Genomic DNA, 22,630 nt, shown 5'->3' on the forward strand with positions numbered 1-22,630 from the left:
AATACATATATTTCCCCGGGGGATTATTTATTAAAAAAGGAAGTAGAAAATTTTTTGTTGCCTTATAGAACATTTTTTTTTTTTAAATTCTTAGTTCTGTTTAACTTGTGGTAATAAAGTCTAGGGTATGCTGAACATTAGGATTATAGTATGAGGATAAAAACTTCCATTCATTTAGCACCCTGAAGCAGATTTAAGAGCATGGTCGCAAACATGCTTGAACGTAAGAGATATTGAGTACTTAGCTGAAACAAATGAATCAAGAATTATTCTAACTTACCATTAAGTAAGCTAAAATACAATTACATAAAGACTGGAATTCTATGTACTCAGAGCCTTTGTAAATCAGGCCAGAATTGACTCAATCAGTCTTTTACAAGAAGAGTTTCTCACCCTGCTTTCTGCATTAGCCATTAAACAGTGCTGCTTCTTTCTCTACCGCTGAACATACAAAACTGTGTTTTAGATGGCGACAGAGTCATATGATTAGGATTTCAATTGGATTTTATTTGTTCTGCTCTACTAAGCCTCACATAAATCTTAGCAAGTCACTAGATGGCACCAAAAGTAGTTAATTTTTATGTACTGTAATAAAGCAAAACTGGAAAAGCCCCTACAAAGGCACTGTTGGAGAAGAGCCGGAGGGTGAGAATCTATAGCAGATCGTTGGGCAGTAGATCTTCTGCTTAAATTTCACACTGCGACTTTGCACAAAGCAAGGCAAATACTTTTCAGACATGTATGCAAATCCCATGATCTTTTTAATCCAGGAAGTTAAATGGGTTTTCTGAGTTGAGATTTAAACGATTTCAAATCAATCTCACTCAAAACCAGTGTTTATTGAAAAGAATAACAGAACACACTGGGTAAAACCTTTGCCCTATTGGTAAGAGGTTTTAACACTGATTTGAATAGGAAAAGGATTTCAGTCCGTGGGCTGGCTGCCCTGGTTTAAACTCTGCAAACATACAGCCTCGTCTGGCATACTCGGAAGCTTAATCTCAGTTTAAATGGTGCAGAATCAGAGGTACGTCACATACTTATGATTACAGTGGAACGCTGTTAGCACGTACCTGCTAATCTGTTGCAATTAAAAGTGGTATGCCAATAGGATCCCACAATGACCACTTAATTAATATTCTTCTATAATTAATAACATTAAAAATATTCCATCTTATGAGGAAAGGTGCTTTACTCCACTATTTTCACTAGGGACACGAGAGCGTCAATACATGTAGAAACTTTGCAGAGAAAAGCCTCTCTGACATATTCCCTTTTAGGATTACAGTGTGTTGATGTAACTACAATCAATTGCCAAAACATCACAAAGACGCAAAGCATGACATAATTGTCTGGAGCAGGAAAACCAGATATATCTAGAATTAATTAACATTATAGCAATCATGTAGGAATGGAGTGGATTCTAACACATCATAAACTTCCCATAAGGCTCGAAAATTCCTTTAAAATGGATGTTAAAAGAATGTACATAAAATTTACTTTAAACTTGGAGATTGAGAAAGGTTACAGCTAATTCTCCCAGAAAAATCTTATACTTACATTCATATTTTTAAGGCTACTGTGAGAAAAGGTTTTAATGACAACCTCAAACGTTTGTAAGAAAATTCCAGGAACATATTGGAAAGGCGAAACAGTTTTAAATATTAGAGCAAATTCTAGTAGTACAGAAACAGACTTTTTAGAAACTTTGAGTGTTACAATATCATAGCAGCCTTATAAGCATTCGTCTGAATGTGCTTGTAAAAAATTAATAAGTGCTTAAAGTAACAACACCTGTGGAAAAGGATAAAATGCATTGTGATATCCCACAAATAACCCAGTAGGGCTTTTACAGACAATATCTGATCAGGGGAAGAATATCTGTCATTCGCAGACCTTTTTATAAATAAGTAAAATTATTATCTGCTGTGTACTGATAGAAAATAGCTTCTGATGGTTCCCAATTAAGAAGTGCAACGAGCATATGGGTCTTTAAGGTGCTTATGGACAATTAAATAGTTTTAAACAGGAAGGCACAATATTTTCTGTTTCATTTTTTGAATTTTAGCTTCTCTCAAAGTCGAAAGGCTTGGACTGGAAAAAAATGTTGAGACTCTGTGATGTGCAAATCAGCCTAGGAGTTAGCCTAGAGGAAATGCTGACCATTGTCGAGGAGGTATTACATCCTGAGCCTTACAGCACAGAGGAAATTTGTAAATGCCTGGGAATTAGCCTGGAGGAGCTCCGCTCTCAGATCCTGAGTCAAAACACGCAAGATGGTAAGCATATATGAAATGGTGGGGTTTAGCGTACAATGTTTGTATTATGTAAAAAGTTTTATGTATTGATAAGTAGTGCAAGTGGAAGTCTTGCCAGAATACTTCCCCAGATCTTGGGTGGCGGTTTTCATTCTAACATTTAACTTTAAAGAGAGCAAAACTTGAATTGTGATTGAACTGTTTGTAAAATGTTAAAAGTAGGAGATCACTTCCTAGTTTAGATTAGCCTGTGCTTTTTTAGAGTCATCTCTAAATAACTCAGGTTTTATTTTAGGGAAAGGTCTACGCTAGGTTTCCTTTTTAGGCAACAGCTTTTACAAAACCAAACACTTCAGATGGTTAGAGCATCATTAAATTGAATCCTACTTGTTCTCCCTTAACTGGTGTTAAAGACAGATGGAGACAGTGTTTCTGTTTTTGAATTGGTAAATACACACTTGCTTCATAAAACTTGCACTGGGCAGCAAGTCATCCAGGTATCTCCCCAGAAAGAAGCTTCTGTTTTGTTTTCTTTTAGGAGAGTATTGGTGGAGGCGAACACTTTACTATTAAAGTATTTCTTACATATTATTACTTATGATTATACCATGCAGTCGTGAGCTTTGGCACACATGAAAAGGATCCTTGATGCATATAGTAGGGTTGCTAATAACAGTGAATAATTAAGCATTTATTAAATAATTAATAACAGGTTTCTGATTGAGATCAGAATCTTTCTTTACTAACTTAAAATAATCCCTGCTTCCTTGTTTCCATTTTGTGGCCTTAATACTTCTACTATTTTGTATCCTCACCAGTCTTTCCCAAGACTGCTTACAGGGGAGTATGTATTTGATGTATATAAATCAGTGACGCATCTATGGATACTGATGCTTATATTTTAATCATCTGTATATCTGGAATGATTGTACACTTTCTATACTGACCAAGGACTAGGTCCTGAATCTGTAACCTGTTTTGCACCCCAGTGGTGTCAGAGAGCCTGAAACTATCTTATTGTTTAATTACACCGCCAGAGGGTACCAGCATGGAATATGACATCTTAATCCAGCTCTTTATCTCCTCTGTGCTGTATGTACATGAGGAATATACTGTGCCACGTACCTGCACTCTGCATCGTTTTCATGGGAAACTACAAGGTTGTAAATCTTTTATGCTGTCCCCTTACTCACCCCTTTCTGAATCAATACAAAACTATTAACTTACAGATATTTATACTCCTTATACCTGGTTTATGAAACAAAATTCTACAGTTCTTTAGAACTGAATTGTTTATACAGGTTATTTCAATTTTTTTCAAAACCAAAGTCTGGATAAAAAGTTTAAACATGAAAGCTATAGAAGAAACTCAAAGGAAATGTTATACTGTGGCTCTGAATAGCATTTGCAGATGTTTGCTGAACAGAATCTCTTGAACTTGCATGACCATGATTTCCTTTGATAAGGCCAATTAAAACGGGTTATGCTGAAGGCCTCTTTCTGTGTATAATATGATATAGAATTAAATAACAGATTTCTGTAAAACTATAGGCAAAGAAGAAACGAGGCAGACACAAAAAGAAGGAATCTAAACCCACTGTTTGTTTTTGTTACACGCTAAACAAATTACATTTTATGTTGGCCTTGGAAAAGCAGAGGCTCTTTGACAAAAATATTTTTCCTATTTCCCCTCTGCTTTCCCACTATATTTTAATGACAATGCTTGGCTTCTTCATTGGAGAGAAAAACATACCGACAAATAAGTAAACTCTGCAGAGAATTTCAGAATGCTGCTGAAGTTTTTGTTCAACATGAAGAAGGAACCATAATATTTAGTCTATCTTTCTTCCTCTGTACACGTTTTATCAACTTTTCTGATAAAATATTATATGTTAAGGGTAGATTATTTGCATGAGAATGACTATTTAGATAATTTACTGAGTTCTGAGGTTTTTATGTGGCTGAATATAAATTGTCAGTAGTTTGACTTTTTTGTATTATTGAAAGCCCAGTGACAGTTACAAATAATGTTTCATACTGGCATTGTACCTGATGTTTAGGGATCTGAAAGTGCCATGTAAGTAATATTTTAGCCTTAAGTCTAGCTTCCCCACCTCTACTCCTCCAGTGATGTTAGTGTACACTCACATAAAATTTTATAAGTGTATAAGGTGTATCAGATGAAAATTCCACATCCCAAATAAAAACGGTACGGACAGGCCTTGGGCAAGTCCTAAGCCAGGTCTAAAAGCACACGGCAACTTAGCATTCCTTTTATAGGCAGTTACTCAAGGATTTCTGCAGTTCCTCACTGTACAGCCCACTTGTTCCCCAGGTTTGGAGAAATACAGATGCTGCATAAAGGCTCACTAAACTTCTTGCAGTTGTTCCTTGGCCAACTCAAAATCCTGAGTTTAAAACCCCTTTGGAAATGTTTACACATAGATTGCACTTGTGCCTTCTGAACATCACTAGAAAAAATAATATTTATTACTTTCTAAGGTGCACTATGCTTTATTTTTGGGTTGGACTGAAGTGCTTCACAGACCACTTAATGTGTGGTGATAGTGAGACATTAAATCTTTTTAAGCTTCACCTACAACAGGATAGTGTCCTATAAAATAGTGTATTCCTTCAATCAAGATTTTTTTTTCTTAAATGGGGTGGTTTTAAACCCATTTTGCCTTTTCATGTATAAAATTATAATCTAATTTTGACATTTATACCTGGGAATGAAATCACTGTGGGAAGAGAAGCCACCTATTTGCCACGTGGATTTGGTTGTTTAACTGCTCCCCAATTTGTCCCATGGAAGGGATTCTAAATCCGTGCTGTACCTTCAATGAGTGGTGCTTGAATAGCTTTTCTTTGCCACTGCCAAGTATAATAATAATGTATTGATGGTGATTTGAGTGCAAGAACAGTTCCAGCTTTATTTGTACAGACAGATGTATGTGAAGGTGGACTCTGGGATGTTCTGTCTGGCTGCTCTGGGAAGTGAATGAGAAGAGTGCCTTTGTCATACATGAACAGAAGTTACCTTCAACCTGGTTGACCTAAGAGCGCTTCCCAGCCTGAGGGTCCAAGTGCCTACTCTAGCCTCAGCCTCAGCAATGTCATGGAGAAATTTGGGAATGTGCCATCCCCTTCAACAAAAACATAATTAGCGCAGGATGAGCCCCAGAAAGGTGTCCACTCCACGCAGATCCCATACAGCTCCATGGAGGGCGCAGCCCTCTGAGGTGTGCCACAGGTTAGAGCTAGGCACCGAATGGTCTAGGTTAGTTGCAAAAGCCTTGTTAAAGCTAGCATTCTTCTGGAAGAAAAATCACTTTAAACCAGTAGTTATAATAATCTTGAAGCAGGTGTCTGCTAAATGGGTCACTGAATCCAGCCATGACTCGTCCCCTGGTTTATTTTCAGAAAGCCAGATTGCAAACAGTTACTTGAGCAGTCCCAGTAGAATTAACTGTTCCCCACTTTGAGCAGGGGGTTCACAATCTGGCTCAAATTAAAGCCATCTGGCAGCATTTTCTTATGTACACTATAAGCCAGAAACCTTCACCCTCTTCATGTTCAATCAGCAGGATGCCTAACAGAGAAGGGTACTATTCCATATGAGTAATGGTGGTAGAAACTGTCCCCTACATGATTTTGCATCGGGGAGTTTTTCCTGTTGTGTATTTCTAACAGTCCCATCAGCCATGTGTAGCTCATTAATCTACAGGGAAACATATCTTAAGAAGCTGCCAAAGCAACTAGAAAAAAACATATAGCCTGAAGAGGTTGGACTTTAGCAAAAGGTCAGATAGAATTGTGCAGGAAGCCTCTAAAGAAAGGAATCTGCTGAAGGTGAGGTTGTAACTAATAGTGAGAGTTGCTGAGAAGCCGCAGTGTTTGATTATAAGTTTTAAAAAAACAACCCTGTAAATGGAGCGGACAGGTTTGCACAATTTTTGTAAAGCTGAAATTAAAAATATGACCATACAATTGAAAACACAGAGTAAACTTCTCCATTATATTTAATTGACCCACATCCCAGGATTTTTGTTTGTTTGTAAGAGATTTTATATGGATTTTAGATGGACTTTCATTAATGTTAATCTGCTACGTCTTAACAACTTGGAAGGTTCTTGCTGTGGTGCAGCCTATTAGTGCACTGAAAAGTGTCACCATGTCTTTCAAGGACATTTGATCATTTGTAGGTGAATTGAATCTACCTGTTCATGGATGACATTACAGAAATCCCCTGCAGAGGAGCAAAGCTACGGCACAGAGAATCCATAAAGGGTCTACAAGGGTTGCTGACATTCTCTAAAACCAGATATGGGTTGGTAATACAAAGCACTTAACAGGGGAGGAGATATCTTAGAGAAGATTCACCACATCCTCTTTGAAACCTCAGAAACACAGTGAGTCTGTGACCTGGAAGGTAGATTTGCTGCTCCAATAGCAGGCTGAATGCAGGCATTATAAACTTAGTGGCAAAATGTCACTAAAAGGAGACCTAGGTATAGCATCCCTTGTCATCATTAAAGTTTTCTTTGGTCTTATGTTGACTTTTCAGGTTTACTCACATTTTTTTCTGATCTGCATCTGTTTCAGTCCATAAAATGTATTGCCCACCCTCCCTTCAGTCCACGGAAAAACCTTTTTGTGTGTGCAGCTGATACCTTAAAAAATAAATCACAGCCTTGATACTGTCTTTTCAGAAGGGGACAAAAGAGACCCAGAGATTCTGACTGTACGAGCGTGTGGGTCTAAAAATCAGTTCATTCCTGCATGGCAGTGAGTTACGCAGAATGTGGCAGAAAGAAACTGGGTAGTGATTTTCAAAGAACAGTTTTTCAGAGCATGGTGCTGATCAGAGACAAGATCCTCAGTCAATACATGTCTCCATCTGTCCAAATGGCACAACGTCATCTTAAACAAGCAGAGCATCTCAACTGGAGATCGCATAGATCCAGTATGAAAGAAACGTTGCTTTAGATGTGCCCTAGACAATGACTCTTACATCAGCATTGCAGCCAGCTAGTTTCATCGAACCTAAGGTTTTGGGTTCCTCTCTAGTCACAAGAGAAATAGGTACCACAGGGCAATCCAGGTCTGGAGTGGGATCAACGGTCCTGCAATCTGCCTGTTTCACTGACAGAAGATGGAGCAGAGGGTTCCCTAACTGGGAAATAAATATAGGCAGGAGAAATCAGGCCTTTATAGTTTACTGGATAAAGAAAGCATATTTACATTTTCAGTCAGATCAAGTACTTAATTTCCATACACTATAATAGATTTAAGGATCCAAATGACTTTAACAACCTGGCATCAGTTCCCTACACCCTGATTTTTTGCTCTCGTTTGAGCACCGAGGGCAAGGCCATATAACCCAGTCCCGTGCAGCCTGGAAGGTTTATTCTGAGAGCTTCAGATTTTCCTCTTTCAGAGCACTCCAGCCCTAGCTCAAATATAAACTAATCAGTCGCGTGCACTTTGGTTTTGTTTCTTTTAACCATGACAGAGAATGGCTTAGCAAATCTGTCCTTTTTAATTGTAAAAAATGTGGCTGCATAAAGCACACAAATTCAGATCAGCTCCTGGACTCTTCTAAAATCACAGCCTCCAAAGCTCTTTGGCACGTCCCATTAATTGAGATTTTTTTTTAGGCTGTGATAATGCAAGGACACTCCAACATAAATGTAATTTTGGGGAATATCATGTATACTCTGCTATCTCTTATTATTTAGAGATGGTTAGTTGGACTACTTATCCAAACGGAAGAGACAGAAAAGGATTTCTCTATTACCAGAGGCACTTAGTGTTGAAAACTGAAAATGTGAATAATTTCGTTCTTTTAGAATAGGGCTTCCAGAGTTCAGAGGTGTTTGCTCTCCTGAAGATACTTTTACCTGAACAGTACATTGCCAAAAAAGAAAAGCAAACTCTAAAAAAAATTATTTGAAACACATAATTTTCTGAAATAAAATGCTGCCCATAACCAGCCTGTAGCTAATGGAGTGTTACCAGCCTTTAAGCAACACTGCTTTGGTAAACATCCACAAAGGAGTCTGTCTGAAAATAATGTACAGCCACTCTTTCTCACTTGAGAACTGCCTGAAAGGATTGCTTGTGCGTCGAGAGAAAGCTGGTGTCAAGGTAGCAAATTCTCCCCTGCACTGAGTGACTCTCGTGGGAGCAAAAGCTGTCAAGGACACAGCTCAAATCTTCTGGCTGGCAGCCAGTAGCCAGAGCGCCCATTCTGGTTGCCAATTCATAACATGACCAGCACAACACAACCCCAGAGATTTTAAAGGTAATCTGGCCAGTAGAGCGTTACTCTACCAAAGGGTGGTCTCCGAATCAATCACAGCCTTTGGCAAGTCTGCTGCCTTACAATTGAAACCAGACATGTTTTCAGTTCATTCTTTGGGTTACTACTGTTCAATGGTGATTTACAAGAGAGTGTGAGCTATGGCAATCTCTCACGCAACTTTAGATATTCCCTAAATGAATGCACATTTACAAATCTCCTTGGTCTAAAACAATAGCTTATACGAAAAGAATATTTAAAGAGAAACCATCCTTAAAAAGAGGCCAAACTGCCTTTCTTCAATACTTAGAAACACTGAGGCATCACTCTGCAAAACACAGCGCAAGTAACTCCAGCAGGAACAAAATTCAGTGGGATAAAATACACCTCTAAATGGGAAACCAAAATGTGCTATTGCTGTGTGATACTCTCAAGATGATATTTCTGGGGGGCGCTCAGTTCTCTAATTTCTGTGTTAGTTTGAAACGCATTCAGAACGCCTGTTCAAAAGACAGCAACACAGGGTTTCTCGGTGACAGGCTGTATTGGATTACAAAATAAATATCGCCAGAAGCAAAATCATCAGCAGCGGAACACTGCTATGGTCAAAGTTTCTCTACCACGTGAAACTACTTGTGTGTCTCTCAACACTGTATATTCAGCATTTACAGTTGTGATATGCACTTACTCTGGAGAAATAAGAAGGAATTCTACAGGTGCTGATGAAGTTTTAGCCTTTAAGTGTTGCAATCTGGACTATACACAAGAGACTGAATACTGGACACAAATTTTACTTCAGTCTTTCAAGGGAGATTTCTACATATACTTGCAAATGTAGATTGCTGAAATCATCACAAGTGGTTCCAGAACTTGTCTGTCTCCACAGAACAGCCAAGTTCTGTGTGTCTGGGTCAGATAACAAGTTCTGTTTTGACTACAGGGCTTGTCTCCTCTTTTTACCTCTATTTAAGGTTTTCATCAGCCATTTTAGAAAGCAAGAGAGAGACCTTGGTCTAAAGGAGAATGTACATGGAGAAAGAAAATGAGAGATGTTCTGAGGTGCTCTAACAAAAGCGTGCTTGGGTTGTGATGAAATAAGGAAACACTGCAGTAGGTGTTCCATGTAAAGTCCACTTATCTAATATTTGCCACCCAAACAGCTCAAGTAAACAAATTTAACCATATATTAAATAATGTCATCCACGCTTCAAGTGTTCAATACTTCTTCAATAGCAGCTGTGGTTCTAAAATAAACAGAACTATATTGGGAGAGAAAAACAGGGAACTACAACATAGGCTCAGGAAAGGCAGATCAATTCTTGGATATTAGTTGCAAACCGAACCCTCCTGTAAATAGGAGGAGCTTAAGGAACCGTCAACCACAGCCATTCCCCTCCTTTTTATACCCCACTATTCAAGCTTGGTGGAGGTCTTTACCCTGACAGCCACACACACACACTGAGCCCCCTCCAGTATCCCCCCTCCCATTCCCAAAGGAACTGCTTTTTTAGTGGAAATGCTTGGCCTCTGATCTTAGTAGGTAAACTCTAGGCAGTACCTATTGGGGCTTCACATCCACACAGGTAGCACAGACACTCTGGCTGGTAATATCCACTAAAAAAAAACCCCTGAAAACCAAGCAGAAAGCACCTGTGCTCTTCACTGTACCTTCAGGCTTGGTATTATTTGCCATCAGGGTCAGAGTGCAGCATTGTGAAAACGTTTCAGAGGGCACCACCTACGCACCAGGAAATGTGGATAATAACAGTTTTGTTAATCTCAGTTTCAAAACAAAAAAAAACAAAACAAAAACCAACCAACAAAAAAAAAATAAAGACGTGGTTGGTGTTCTCTTGTGGTTTGTTGTTGGTTTTTTTTTCAAGAAAAGGGCCATCTGCACAGTTACGTAATTGATGGAGATTTGGCCTGCAGCATCACACACAAGGCACTGGGTACCTCACTGGTGCGCTGATGGCTCAGTTTTGCTGCCCTTTGAGAACCTGAAAGCTTTCCCTTAATGCCCTAATGCTGTCCCTGTTAATTCTTCCACTTGTGGCCTGGCTCTGCAAAGGCAAGGAGAGACCCGGTCTGTAAAGCGACACAGCAAGGAACCCAGCGCGCGTGCATGAAGTTATCAACACGGAGAGAATAACACTGTATTTTGATGAACTTAAAATACTCTTTTATTAGGGCTTTTAAAGAAGATGTGGGTGAGCTTTTGCAGAAGACATTTAGTTAGTTCTAATGTAAAATATTAATTACTAAAACCTAATATTTCTACTATGTTTTGGTATGTTCCTTTTGCAGTGAATAGCAATGGATAACAATATTTTCATTTTGTTTAGTTTCCACCTTTAAGCTATACCAGCGCGCAAAGCATGTGTATAGTGAAGCTGCCAGAGTGCTGGAATTTAAGAGGATATGCGACAACACACCTGCCAATGCAATCCAGCTGCTGGGAGAATTAATGAACCAGAGCCATATCAGCTGCAGGGAAATGTATGAATGCAGCTGTCCTGAACTGGATCGGCTGGTAGACATCTGCCTGTAAGTTCTGACCACAAGGAAGAGTAATCGCCTGTTGAGAATATTGTTTGAATTGATGAGAAAATATGACATTGCTGGCTATTGCAATTTTAAAATGAAAGTATTCTTGTCTCTTATTACAAAATTAACCTCCTGCAGGGACATTACATGGTCAATTGTTTCCCTACTGACATCTGTGTAATACTTTCAGATGAAAGCTGCAGTTTATGGCTTTATTACAGACTTTGCTTTTAGACTGACTCATCGTCACAAGTGTTATGTTAGACTGTTGGCTGTTCTTTTTTTAAGCTGTAGAAGAAGTCATAACCGGTTTTCTTAACACATCATCTTAGTTGTTCTATTTGAGTTGTTACTTTTTGTTTATTTCTTACCCGTTTCCGAACTCCTACCATGGGAATTCCAGGGCAAGCCGTTACATCCTTAGGTTGCCTTGGAATCATAATAGTATATCATGAAATGCTGTTGCATTTTTTTCAATGAAAGAAATGTATTGTCCGAGGTATCAGATAGGTTGAAGAGCATTTCACCATTTAAAAAAGACGAGTGTATAAACTGCTACAATGGTTCACACTCTGCTGCTCCTCTCCTTGTGTGTCTGAGCTTTCCCCACATTATTCAGTCTCCATCACTGCATCAGCCTCATTCTTTTAGCTGGGTTCCCTGGCTTAGTTTGGCTGCCAGAAAACAAGCCTTCTCAACTCAAGTGTCATTTTGTCCTTTCTCTTCTCCCTCTGTTCCTCCCAGTTTCATAACCTCTAGCCAGAGTTTGAGGAATGGCATGAAGCAAACTGGAAATCACAGGCTCTTGCATGTAGCAGGCTGTTATTTTCATAACTCTGCTAGTGGATGACAAGATCTGGTGTAACCATGTATTAACACAGAAAGTAAAACCCAGTAGTTGGTGCACCCGTTCTACACAGTATCTCGTCCATATCACAGGACCAGTATTGAAAGGATGTACTTCAGTCCCTCTTAATTTCCATTTTTCTGGTACATTTAATCATGGGACAGACATCTTATGCTAACTTGGATCTAAATTCAGTGCCTGTAGAGGGAATTCAGTGGTTGGTGATCATTTTAACAGTGGCTTGGGGGAGCAAACAGCCACTTGTCTGAGCTTTCCCAACAATACTCCATCCCTGCCTCTGCCTCTGCCCCTGCCACCTCCTCCCACCTGCTTCCCTTATTCACTTCATCACGGGGCTTCTTGTGATGCCACCTTCATACTTCTGCTCATCTGTTATGGTTCCTGCTTCTTTTTGAAGAAGGGTGTGCTTGGTTTGGGAAACTCTGCTCTCAGCCAGAGCGTTACTGCCCTGCCAGTGGCAAATGTAGGGTGCTATAAATGTGTGCGGGCCTGTGGTCAAGAAGTGTCATTTCATTGTCTTTTAGAAGCAAATACTCTATGAACCCCATCTTCTCTATATATCTTTCAGTCTAGAAGAAACAGAAACTTCTGTTGAGGCTAAAAAAAAATTAATACCTTCCCACCTAAAACTGAATGTTACAAAAACATTTCTTTACCAGCTACTCTTTTTTCCTCTTTTTTCAAAATAAGAAATTAGTCCAGCTTTTAATGAAAACATGAATTTTACAAACGTGCAACTGCCATATGCTTTCTTTCTTCTATACTCATGCGGATTTTGTAAGTTGTAATACCCATTTACCAGATTTGTAAATTGATAAAGTATGATACAGATTATTATTTAGGTAAGTCTGACTTCTTTTGCAGACAAGAGGGATCACCCTCTGAGCCAGAAAACTACAAACTGAAAAACTGAACAGAAGACTTTTGGAAATTCACAGATTATTTTGCATATTGGGTACACATGCTGCTCTGTGATAAAACACAGAGAAGCTCTGATAGCCATTGGACAGTCTGAAAGTAATTTAGCAATACAATTTTTGTTCCTTCTCATGGGAGCCAATCCAGTACATAATTCATAGGCTGTGTTCAGTTCATTGTATCACGTAATCATGACATGATAGAATACACTACAAGAGTCACTTGGTGGTCACCCTGGTTATCCCAGTTACTCAAAGGGAACTGCAAATCTGTGTGTGAGAAAGGAGAACTGTCTCCATAGTCAGCTGAAGACAGAAACTCTACTGAATTATCACAAGTCTTTGGCTACAAAGTCTTGATCCAGTGCAAGGTATCACACTGCCTATTCTGTGATGCCACAGATGAGGAAAAGCTTTAAAACTTAACATCTATTTTATTTTTAGGTAGAGTAACTGCTCAGTGTTGGCGCCTCAGTCAACAGCATCTGAAAAATGATTTTCAAGTGTCTTCACTTAGGGCATCCATCTTGAATCATACTGATAGGGCTTGTGCTGGGAAATACTGGGAGAAAACTACCCTGTTTCAGATAGGGGAAAATGAATAGGTATAAACTGATAAGATTTCCCACTACAGCGTGGAGTTACCTGTGCCACAGACAAATAAGCTAGCATGGATGCTAGCAACAGTCTATTGCAGTGCGAAGCTCAGCGTGGGGATGGAAATTCTCTGTTTCTTATTTATGCCGAGCTCTCTGCTTTCATGGCTAGGCAGCTGCTGCTCTTGGAGCATACTTGGGTATCGTGAGGCTAACTTGCAGGCAGTAGCACAGCCACAGAACCCAAAGGAAAGGAGTACACAATTAGGATTATACTAAATTAAATTAAAATCAATCCAAGCATTTCAGTTCCAGGCACCAAAATATAAATAGCGAAGGAAAAGAGTGATATGTGTGCCCATGCTACATCAGATTTGTAATTTACGAGCAGACGAGCCTCAATCTAGTATGAGCATAGCTGAGCACCGCAGCGGAGTGTTGTTTGTATGAAATGATTTCTAATTAGTATAATAAAATTATTTAATCTGGGTTTTTTCATTACATTTGTTGCAGAGAAACAAGTAAGTTATTTATTCATTGTTCTTTACAGCGTTGTTCCATCAAGAGTATTTCATAGGAAACTTCTTCAGAAGTTTGATATTATTTAATGTTTTTCTGATTCTGTGATTAGACTTCTAAAAATGTGTAGCTATTCTAGATGCTTGCAGCTTAAGCCAGCGTCTAAATTTTGGAAACTACTGGAAAAAAAAGTCTTAACTTTTCAAGTTGTACATTAAAAAAAACTAAGGGACATAATATCACCAGTCGCTCTAGGAAAACTTGGCTGATGTGATTATAGAAATGGCCAGAAACTACATAAATTACATTCTTTACTTACAATGATGTACAGCTGCCCTGTAACTTTAAAACGCCCTTCCAAAAATACATTCCACAGAAATGCCCGAGTCTACTGCTGCTCTCTCCTTACAAGGTTTAAACTGTGAAGAATAATCTGCATATCCAGATGTTTTCTGTTTTGCCTAGATCTTTATGTTTTACTGTACAACCTCTGCCAAGAAAGAAAGGGATCCATACTTGCTGTGGTTTGTAGTGCTGAAAACTGTAACCACTGGTTGGTCAGTTGTTTTCAGTTTTTGCAGAGAGAAGAAGTACTTTCTCTAACCTATGTCATGCTGTTATAACTGCTTTAATTCTCAGGCTTTTAAAGTAAGTAGCACTGAAGATTTACTAAACAAGTAAGGAAAAAAAAAATTGGACCTGAGCTCTTGAATTCATTAGGTGCTTTTGAAAATCTCTCAGAATCCTTGAGCGTTGTGAATAATTTTATTTCATTCCCTCATTCTCCATCTGTTAGTGGTATAAATCCTGATAGTTTTTGTGTTACCGGCCATGCCCCTTTACAGTTGAAGATAGCTGAATCCTCCCCCCTCAATTTAAATATACAGTTTTTACATTATATCCAGGTACATTGTGGTAGCTGAGACAACTCTGCATTTTATCAAGAATCTTATCACTGATTATTTTCTGAAGCTGCAAAGCATGGAGTCATGGCATGATCTGAAAATTCAACAAAACATACAAAAACTACCCTACAAAAAGAAGTTTACAGCTCTTTCAGAGCCAGAAAGGCTTAAAGATGCTATTCAAATGCACACTAAGCTACAAAATGGTATAACCCCCCCGTTCCCATTTATATATTTAAATCTCATCATGTTAATTCCCTGCTTTCTGACTAGCTGTTCATAATATTGAGCATTTAGAATTAACAATACTGCTCTGATTTTTTTTAACAGCTTATAGCACACTTATTTCTCTAAAATGAAATACTTTAATATCTTACCTATCACTTCCATGTTCCAAACTATGGAACTTCAATTTTCATTCTTTCCTTTGCTGCAGTACTCATGTCCTTGTTCTCATTTAGACATACACCCTTTCTCATAAAATAACTCTCTTTTTTATCCAATGACTGCTGGAACAAGACATGACATATAAAGACTTCAAGAAGCAGAGGCTGAAACCTGGGACTGGGAACTGATTGCTCCCAGCACTGGACTACAGATGCATTTTCTTTCTTGTGTGCTCTGTCTCTCCCCTATCGATAGTCCTCACAGCTTCAGCGTAGCCCAGTAGGGCACAAGGTACTTTCACACACAAAATGCATGTCGCCCACTGTGGGCAAGTTCTCCATCCACAAGATTATTGTCTGCTCCTACTCCTCTTCGTAAATGCACGATTTAGTTGGCAGAGCACAAGAAGAGAGTTTCTGGCTACGAATCCCGCTTTACCAGAGTCATCTAGCTTAGGACTGAACTGATTAAGACCCAAAAAATGACTGTTTCAGACCTCTTCCAAGATTAACTCTCTCTTGTTTGATCTAGATACCACGCACCACATCTCCAGTAGATACAGAATTTGGTGCTCACTTTTGAACTTGTGTAGTACCAGTACTTCATTTTGAGGAGTTACAGGAGAGCCCATCAAAACGCCAAGTTCCTCAGCGTCAGGCTCCAGTCATATCACCACAGTTGAAACTGTTAGCCACAGTGTTTTGAAACACAGTGACTTCAGCTCTGAAACAGACATATTTTCTGTCTACATTACGCTTTATTTCAACTAAGTATTTTAAAATGACTCAGTAGAAATGAGGCATGAGCATGACCACAGAGAATTATGAAATCAACAAAAGGTTCCGAACAATTCTGAAGGGATTTCGGTTGCCTACCAAAATAAAAGCCAGACACCATCTGAAAGATGAAGTTTTGACTGAGGTAACAGACCAAATGGGTACAAAGTCGCAGACTTTGAAAAGTGAATTGTGCCTTATAAAGTCGATGGGAATTTCCCTATTGATTGCAGTTGAGACTGGATTGGGTCCTGCTCATTTTAGGAGGTTGCTCCATGGAGCAGAAATGACAGAAATTGCATCAGAGAACGAGTGGCTTACAGGAATAATAATACTAAGTAAAATAAAACACCAACAGGAAATAAAGAATGAACATAAAATCGAGTCAATATGAAGGCCAGCACCACGCAGACACACTGAAGAAAGTGTTTCTGTTCAAGAAGATACAAAAGCATGTTTAGAATCAAACACATATGTAAGTACTTGCTTGAAGTATGACCTAAACCTCTACTAACCCAGCAGTAAACCAGATTCATTTAACGTAAAATGCACATATGAAAAATCACCACAGCCTACTCAGAATGAGCTGTCATTTTCCAGTATGTTATTCACGTGATGACATCCCTCCCTCAGACACATTCTAGGACTGGTAAATCTCTCCGTGTATGGGTATTGGAAACACATCAAAAGTATTTGTTTGCAAATCAAGTTAGGTCTCATGAGAATAAGATTTCAAATAACTTTTCTAAATCATCCTGTTCTGACTAGGTCAGAGAGGACCAAAGAAATTTATTAGATGGTATTTTCCTGCTTTTTCTGAATCTAAATAAAGCTCAGGAAGACAGGTAAGCAAACTAATGAAAATCATTCTACTAAATTCTAATGAGATGCTGGCTGAACCTTGCAGAGTAATGGCATGGGATTTTCTGTAGGACATTTCTAACAGGCCAGGATCTTGAGGCTTGGAATGGTTTATATTTTGGATGTCATTTATTTGTCATTGTTCTTTCTATTCACCCTCCTTATTAAGAGCATTTTTTTCTTTTGAGTCTAAATTTTTACTTTACCTCTGTTGCTGGAGATCTGTTGAGTTCGCAAGATTCCTCTAAAAAGAGGTACATTACTCTGTCCGCTCAGCATAAACAGATGTTTGAGTGCAATGACTCTCTATGATTTCTTAAGAGTTTCTGAGCTCTCCTTTTCTTGACTGGCACATTCAACAGTCCTGCAGAAGCCTGTGAATCTTCAGCGTGTTTTAGATCTGTCCTGGAAGAATAGAACCATTTGTCTTTGCCACATTAGAAAATGGCTTGCATGCCTACATCCTGTGCAACTGGTTTATGAACCCTCTTTTGTTATTTTTGTCATGTATTTCTGTTTTCACTTCTGGTGTCTTATGAATGTTGCTAACACAATTCCTTTCTTCTCCTGCTTTCTTCATCTCAGCTGTGCTGTGATCCTTGAAACAGCTGATGCTGAACCATTATACAAGAAGGTGACTTTTGGAATTGTCAAAAAGTAAAAAGTGTCAGCATCTTTTCTTTTTGTCCAACATGGTAACTGCAAATTGCCGTAATGTCACATACAACCAAGCAGACTTCAGAAAATCCAGATGATGTAGATGTATTTTGATTAAAGCATTCGCTAGTTTTGTATAGATATTTATATATGACAGATTACTCCTTTTTGCTTTATTGTACATCTTTTTTTTTGTGTTATTTTGTTTTAGGCAATTTGGGGCCATCGGGTCACGTCTGACTGGAGCTGGATGGGGTGGCTGCACTGTGTCAATGGTGCCTACTGACAAGCTGGATACTTTCCTAGAAAATGTTAAAAAAGCTTATTACCAAACCGATGTGCAAAGGTTAGCGCTGGAGAAGAACAGTCTGTTTGCTACCAAACCTGGAAGAGGAGCTTTGGTTTTTGCTGAGGCCTAAAGAACATAAAAATTTTAAAGAAACTATGTAGGGTATTTAGAACTGGCAGTACTTCCCATGCCACAGTAAATGAATGCCTTTTCTGGTTTTCATTGTAATGAGCAGACACTATTATCAAAATATATTTCTGAAGAAGTGATTAAAAGAAAATTCTTTGATCATTAAGCCTTTTTTCATACGAAAAGTATCTTTCAGTGTAAACTTGGATGTACAAAACCTTGTGACAAGGAAAACTGAAGTTGAAATAAAGAGCATACTTTGTTACAGGAAGCCTCTCTTCTTTGCTGTTCACTGGCATAAAAGTAAGACCAGGTGGAGCAACCAACTGCTGTGTTGTCGAGTGGGAACTTTGCAATGTTTACAGAGCTGTTCAGTGCTCATTCTCCTCGGCTGCTTTTATTCTTCCTTTGCTGCAGCACTCATGTCCTTACTCACATTTACACACGCTCCCTCCCTCATAAGATAATACTCTTTTTATCTTTCATTCAGAGCATCCTGTAAAAACCCAAGATTGAACTGGAGCGGTCAAAAAATTGCAAGGAACCTGCCAACATTATGAGTTTATGCTCTCCTCGAACACGATTATGACTGTTGTAACGAATAATAATACTGAGGGCGTACCTGCAGGCCAAGTGAAACGTTAGGAATACATTACGTTAAGCACGAAAACTTTCCTTCTAGTGATCCATCTTATGTATCCTTGCACAAGAGTGACTTGTTATGAAAGGTTCAACAAAAAAGAATGCTGTCTGTGAGCTATACAATATGACAACATACTCCCCTAAGTGAATGAACAAATAATGAAGCAAAGTTTGGGTTTGAGTTATCCAAACGCCATATTCTAATTGTTGAATCCTAGCTGTATTTTTCCAAGGTAGAACATTTGTGGTTTTATGCAAAATTATTACAAAGGAATAATGATAATCCATTAACTATGTAAAAAAGCCATTAATATCTATGAGGAATAATTAAGCAGGTAATCCACCGAGTTGTACGGAGCAAAACTCAAGAGGTATGATCAAAAGTAAATGCCATTAACATGTTATTGACAAACTGCTCTCACTTTACACTCCTGCAAGTTTGTAACTGCAGTTGTAAGTACAATATCCACAATTCATAACATATCTCCTCAGTAGGGGAAACAATTGTGACTGCAGAAAGGTGACCATACATTGAGATACCCCAAAGATGTCCTAACCCTGCTTCCCACTGGAAAATTAGGTTCCTGTGGCCCTCTCTCACAGCCCACAAACTTCTGCTTCTCTGCTCTCTACAATAAGAACTCAAGTTTTTGTTAGTGTCATAACCCTCGCAGCCACAGAAGACACAGCAAGACTTGCCCTGTGCACGTTTATGTGATGCTAAGCACAAGTTAACGTCCAGAAGACTGCATTGAGTTCGAGATCTCTCAGAAGAGATCCCCTTACCTGTGCTTACTCAGGCCAAAGCCAAATTCTTAGAGGCTACTAATTCTGTGAGAGGACTCAGCCAAATTTGAACACAGCAGACGAACAACAGCCAACACAAACAGCCAGATCTTTTCAGGAACCTCAGAGGACACATGTAATGGTAATAATATCACCAGAGGAGATTTCTCTTTTCTGATAACTGGGAAAAGTAGAACAGAAAGCGCTGTAAATTGAGTAAATCAAGTACTCAAGAGAGGAAAAGGATGAGGTCTGGGCATGACAGAGAGATAAAAAGACAGGATTTAGAGGTAGGACAGTTAAAAGGATGCATTAGAGAAGGGGAAAGCAAACGATAAGAGAGACAATTAACAAGAGGCAGAATTACAGAAAGGTTTAATCCCAAAACATTCACTATTACTTTCTATGGAAATTGAATTTCTTGTAACCTAATTGTAATGTACGGCACATATGCTGTACTCTCAACTAAACGCATAACATAGGATCCCAAAAATCAAACAACCATAGGTGAATATCTTCAGGAATCTCCATGATAACCTTAGAGATTTTTAAGAAAATAATGTTATTGCTTTGTTACCAAATGCCTCATTAAATATAATCCTCAGTTTAATTCAGCAAATTCCTGTTTCTAATCCTGATATAAAAATGGAGCACAATCTATCACGTACCAATCCCTTCATTAATATATTTGCATTGAACTGTAGTTGAGCAGATTCATGGAAGCATTAATAAGCGTATGAGCAGAAAGAGGATATATTAAGAGTATGGTTCTTTTCCTCCTACTTCTTAAGCTGAGCATGACACACAAAGTCATGGAATCTTACCAAAACCATGCAGGCCAGTTTCTGGGCTGCAGTACATTTCCAAATTTTTCAGTACATTTCAAAATTTTTCTGTCAATGAATCTTATAAATTACATTCTCATAAACAAAGAAAAGGAAAACAGAAAACTGGCACAGCGTAAAAGAATAAAACAGAACATTCTAAACTTATGATTTTCTTTTTTATTGCTTCAATGTTTTCCCCATACTTTTGCTGCAATCTGCAAATAAAGTTGGGACATAACTTTCGGTGAAAGACTTACGGTATTCAAATTATATACATGAAAATGGCACTCAGGCATTTTTTATTCACTACCTGTAGGAAGTAAATGTTTCTCTTCAAAGAAAATAAATTGAATGAATCTGTGTTTTGGGAGCTGAGGTTTTTTTCTACTTTTTAAACCTTTGAAGGCATTTTTCTACATAATGGTAAAAAGATCTTGTAATCAGAGCATGAGAATGATACTCCAACAGGTGGAAGATAAGCAGCAAGAAAATTAGTAGTACTTCTAGCAATAAACCCACATTTTGGATTGGATGAAAATTTCCATGTATAAAGCAGCAACTCCTAAGCAAGTCTTTCCAGATCTTTTATTTTTAATAGCTTTTTCAGACTTTGTTTTCAACATCTTTTCTGTATCTAAAATAATGCTAAGCAGTGTATATATACACACACCCACGCATATATATATTTAGAAAACCTAACAATATTAAATGTCAGAATTGATGCAGAGGTGATTATCAGTGTGGTGTGATTTTGTCTTATTATAACGACTGACTGTAATTCATTCAATCATGAGCTTAATCTTACTGTGTAGTAAATGTGTTCTAAACCTTTCCAAAAAGGATTTGGAACGGAGACGCTGTTAGACATCCAAGTGCAGCAGCAGTGCCTGGTGCCATATTAATACTCTGCATTACCTTAATCCCATTGACACGTACATCTTCATGGCTGTATTTGCTGACTGTGTGCCTTTGTATGTAGGAACATGCTCGTGCGCTGAAATAGGAGGAGAGCAATTTTACCATTCATTTGCTGGGAGGGGATCATGACTGTATATTTGCCATTTACGCTCTTGGACATAGCACACAAAGACACACATATGGCAACCTAATATATAGTAATTACTTACGTAACATCTTTAGGAATATTGGTTCCTAGTTAATATGATCTGAATGCCAACTTTTATTTTAGTAACTGCTGTGTACTTACTCTGTATAATCCTTCAGAAAATTCCTTTCCAAGTCCATGTGTCTCTTTAATAACATCTTGATGTGTTGGAGCAACTGCTGTGCTACAGTTCCAGTGAAGGATTTGTAATTTCAACTAACTACAAAGTTTACTTGTTCGCTAAATCCTGGGCAGATAAGGTACACCCAGAACAACATTCACAAGAGCTCTCTTGCTCTAAAGAAAGATACTTCGCAAATTATAGGTGTTACGGGCTTTCCGGTTCTTCTCATTATATGCTTCATCGGGAAAAATGAGCACCATAAAAGGACTTATACTGCAAAGTAATGACAGCACGAAAACTGGACCAGTAAGGCTTAGGCTTAACATCACAAAATCTGTGACTCACACAGCATGTTAAATTATGTTTTAATGCTAATTTTGAGATAGAAGGCCACGTATTGATAAGGGACGAGTTCGCAACGCAGAAATGAGTACAACGGGGAACACAGACTGGTGACTGAAGATCGCTCCCTGCAATACAGCCTCCTGTGATAGATTTTCCCAGCATATGCACGATGGGCACAGAAAGCGCTGCCACACCATAACGCTCTCACCTCTGTCCTACCTCAGCTCTTCAGCTTAGCCAGCTTTTTTCACTGAAAACGCCTCTGAGGCTCAATATCCCATAAAACAGAGACAAAAGATCAATGCTGTTCATGGTCTTATCTCTTATAGCCTACCCTCTGCTTTTGGACTTGTATCAAAAGTAATTAACTAGGAGATTCTGCAAGACACCACGGCCTCCCGTAAGCACCGTGTTTGCGAGGAGATAGAACCTGCCACGGTGCTGCTGGTGCCTGGTCCCTAATCTCCTCTGCAATCTCTCATACTTCAGTGGGACTGCAATATTCAGTCTAATCAAGGTAGTCGGGGCAAGGTCTAACTGATATATTGGAAACTGCTATTTTCTGGGCAGGTTTTTTTTCCCCCCTCAGGTCAGGGATAATTGTCTTACCAGTAAAACCTGTAGATGAATATTTTCTAGAGCCCCTGAAGTCTCAGCAGATTTGGTCTGAGATATACCTCAGCCCATATTCCCCAGCAAACAGTTAATTTGGTAGGATGAGATAGAGAGAGTTTGCCCACAAAACTGATGTGCCCAAAATCTCATATACAATTAAGGCATCTATGCCA

At 38.7% G+C, this 22,630-nt stretch overlaps 1 protein-coding gene across 3 annotated transcripts in view; it reads left to right on the forward strand.

The window, feature by feature from the left end:
* The window catches only part of GALK2 (galactokinase 2), a 49,842-nt gene extending 31,562 nt beyond the window's left edge, over positions 1-18,280 (forward strand). For all 3 annotated transcript variants that reach the window (XM_054077834.1, XM_054077835.1, XM_054077836.1), the window contains 3 exons: positions 2,069-2,279; positions 10,908-11,109; positions 17,807-18,280. In XM_054077834.1, the coding sequence (XP_053933809.1) occupies positions 2,069-2,279; positions 10,908-11,109; positions 17,807-18,014 (621 nt within the window). In that variant the 3' untranslated portion in view covers positions 18,015-18,280. The remainder of the gene's footprint in view (positions 1-2,068; positions 2,280-10,907; positions 11,110-17,806) is intronic.
* Positions 18,281-22,630: the final 4,350 nt, after the last annotated feature.

This window comes from Cuculus canorus, chromosome 12 (assembly GCF_017976375.1).
Source record: "Cuculus canorus isolate bCucCan1 chromosome 12, bCucCan1.pri, whole genome shotgun sequence".
In the NCBI taxonomy this organism is placed as follows: Eukaryota; Metazoa; Chordata; class Aves; order Cuculiformes; family Cuculidae; genus Cuculus; species Cuculus canorus.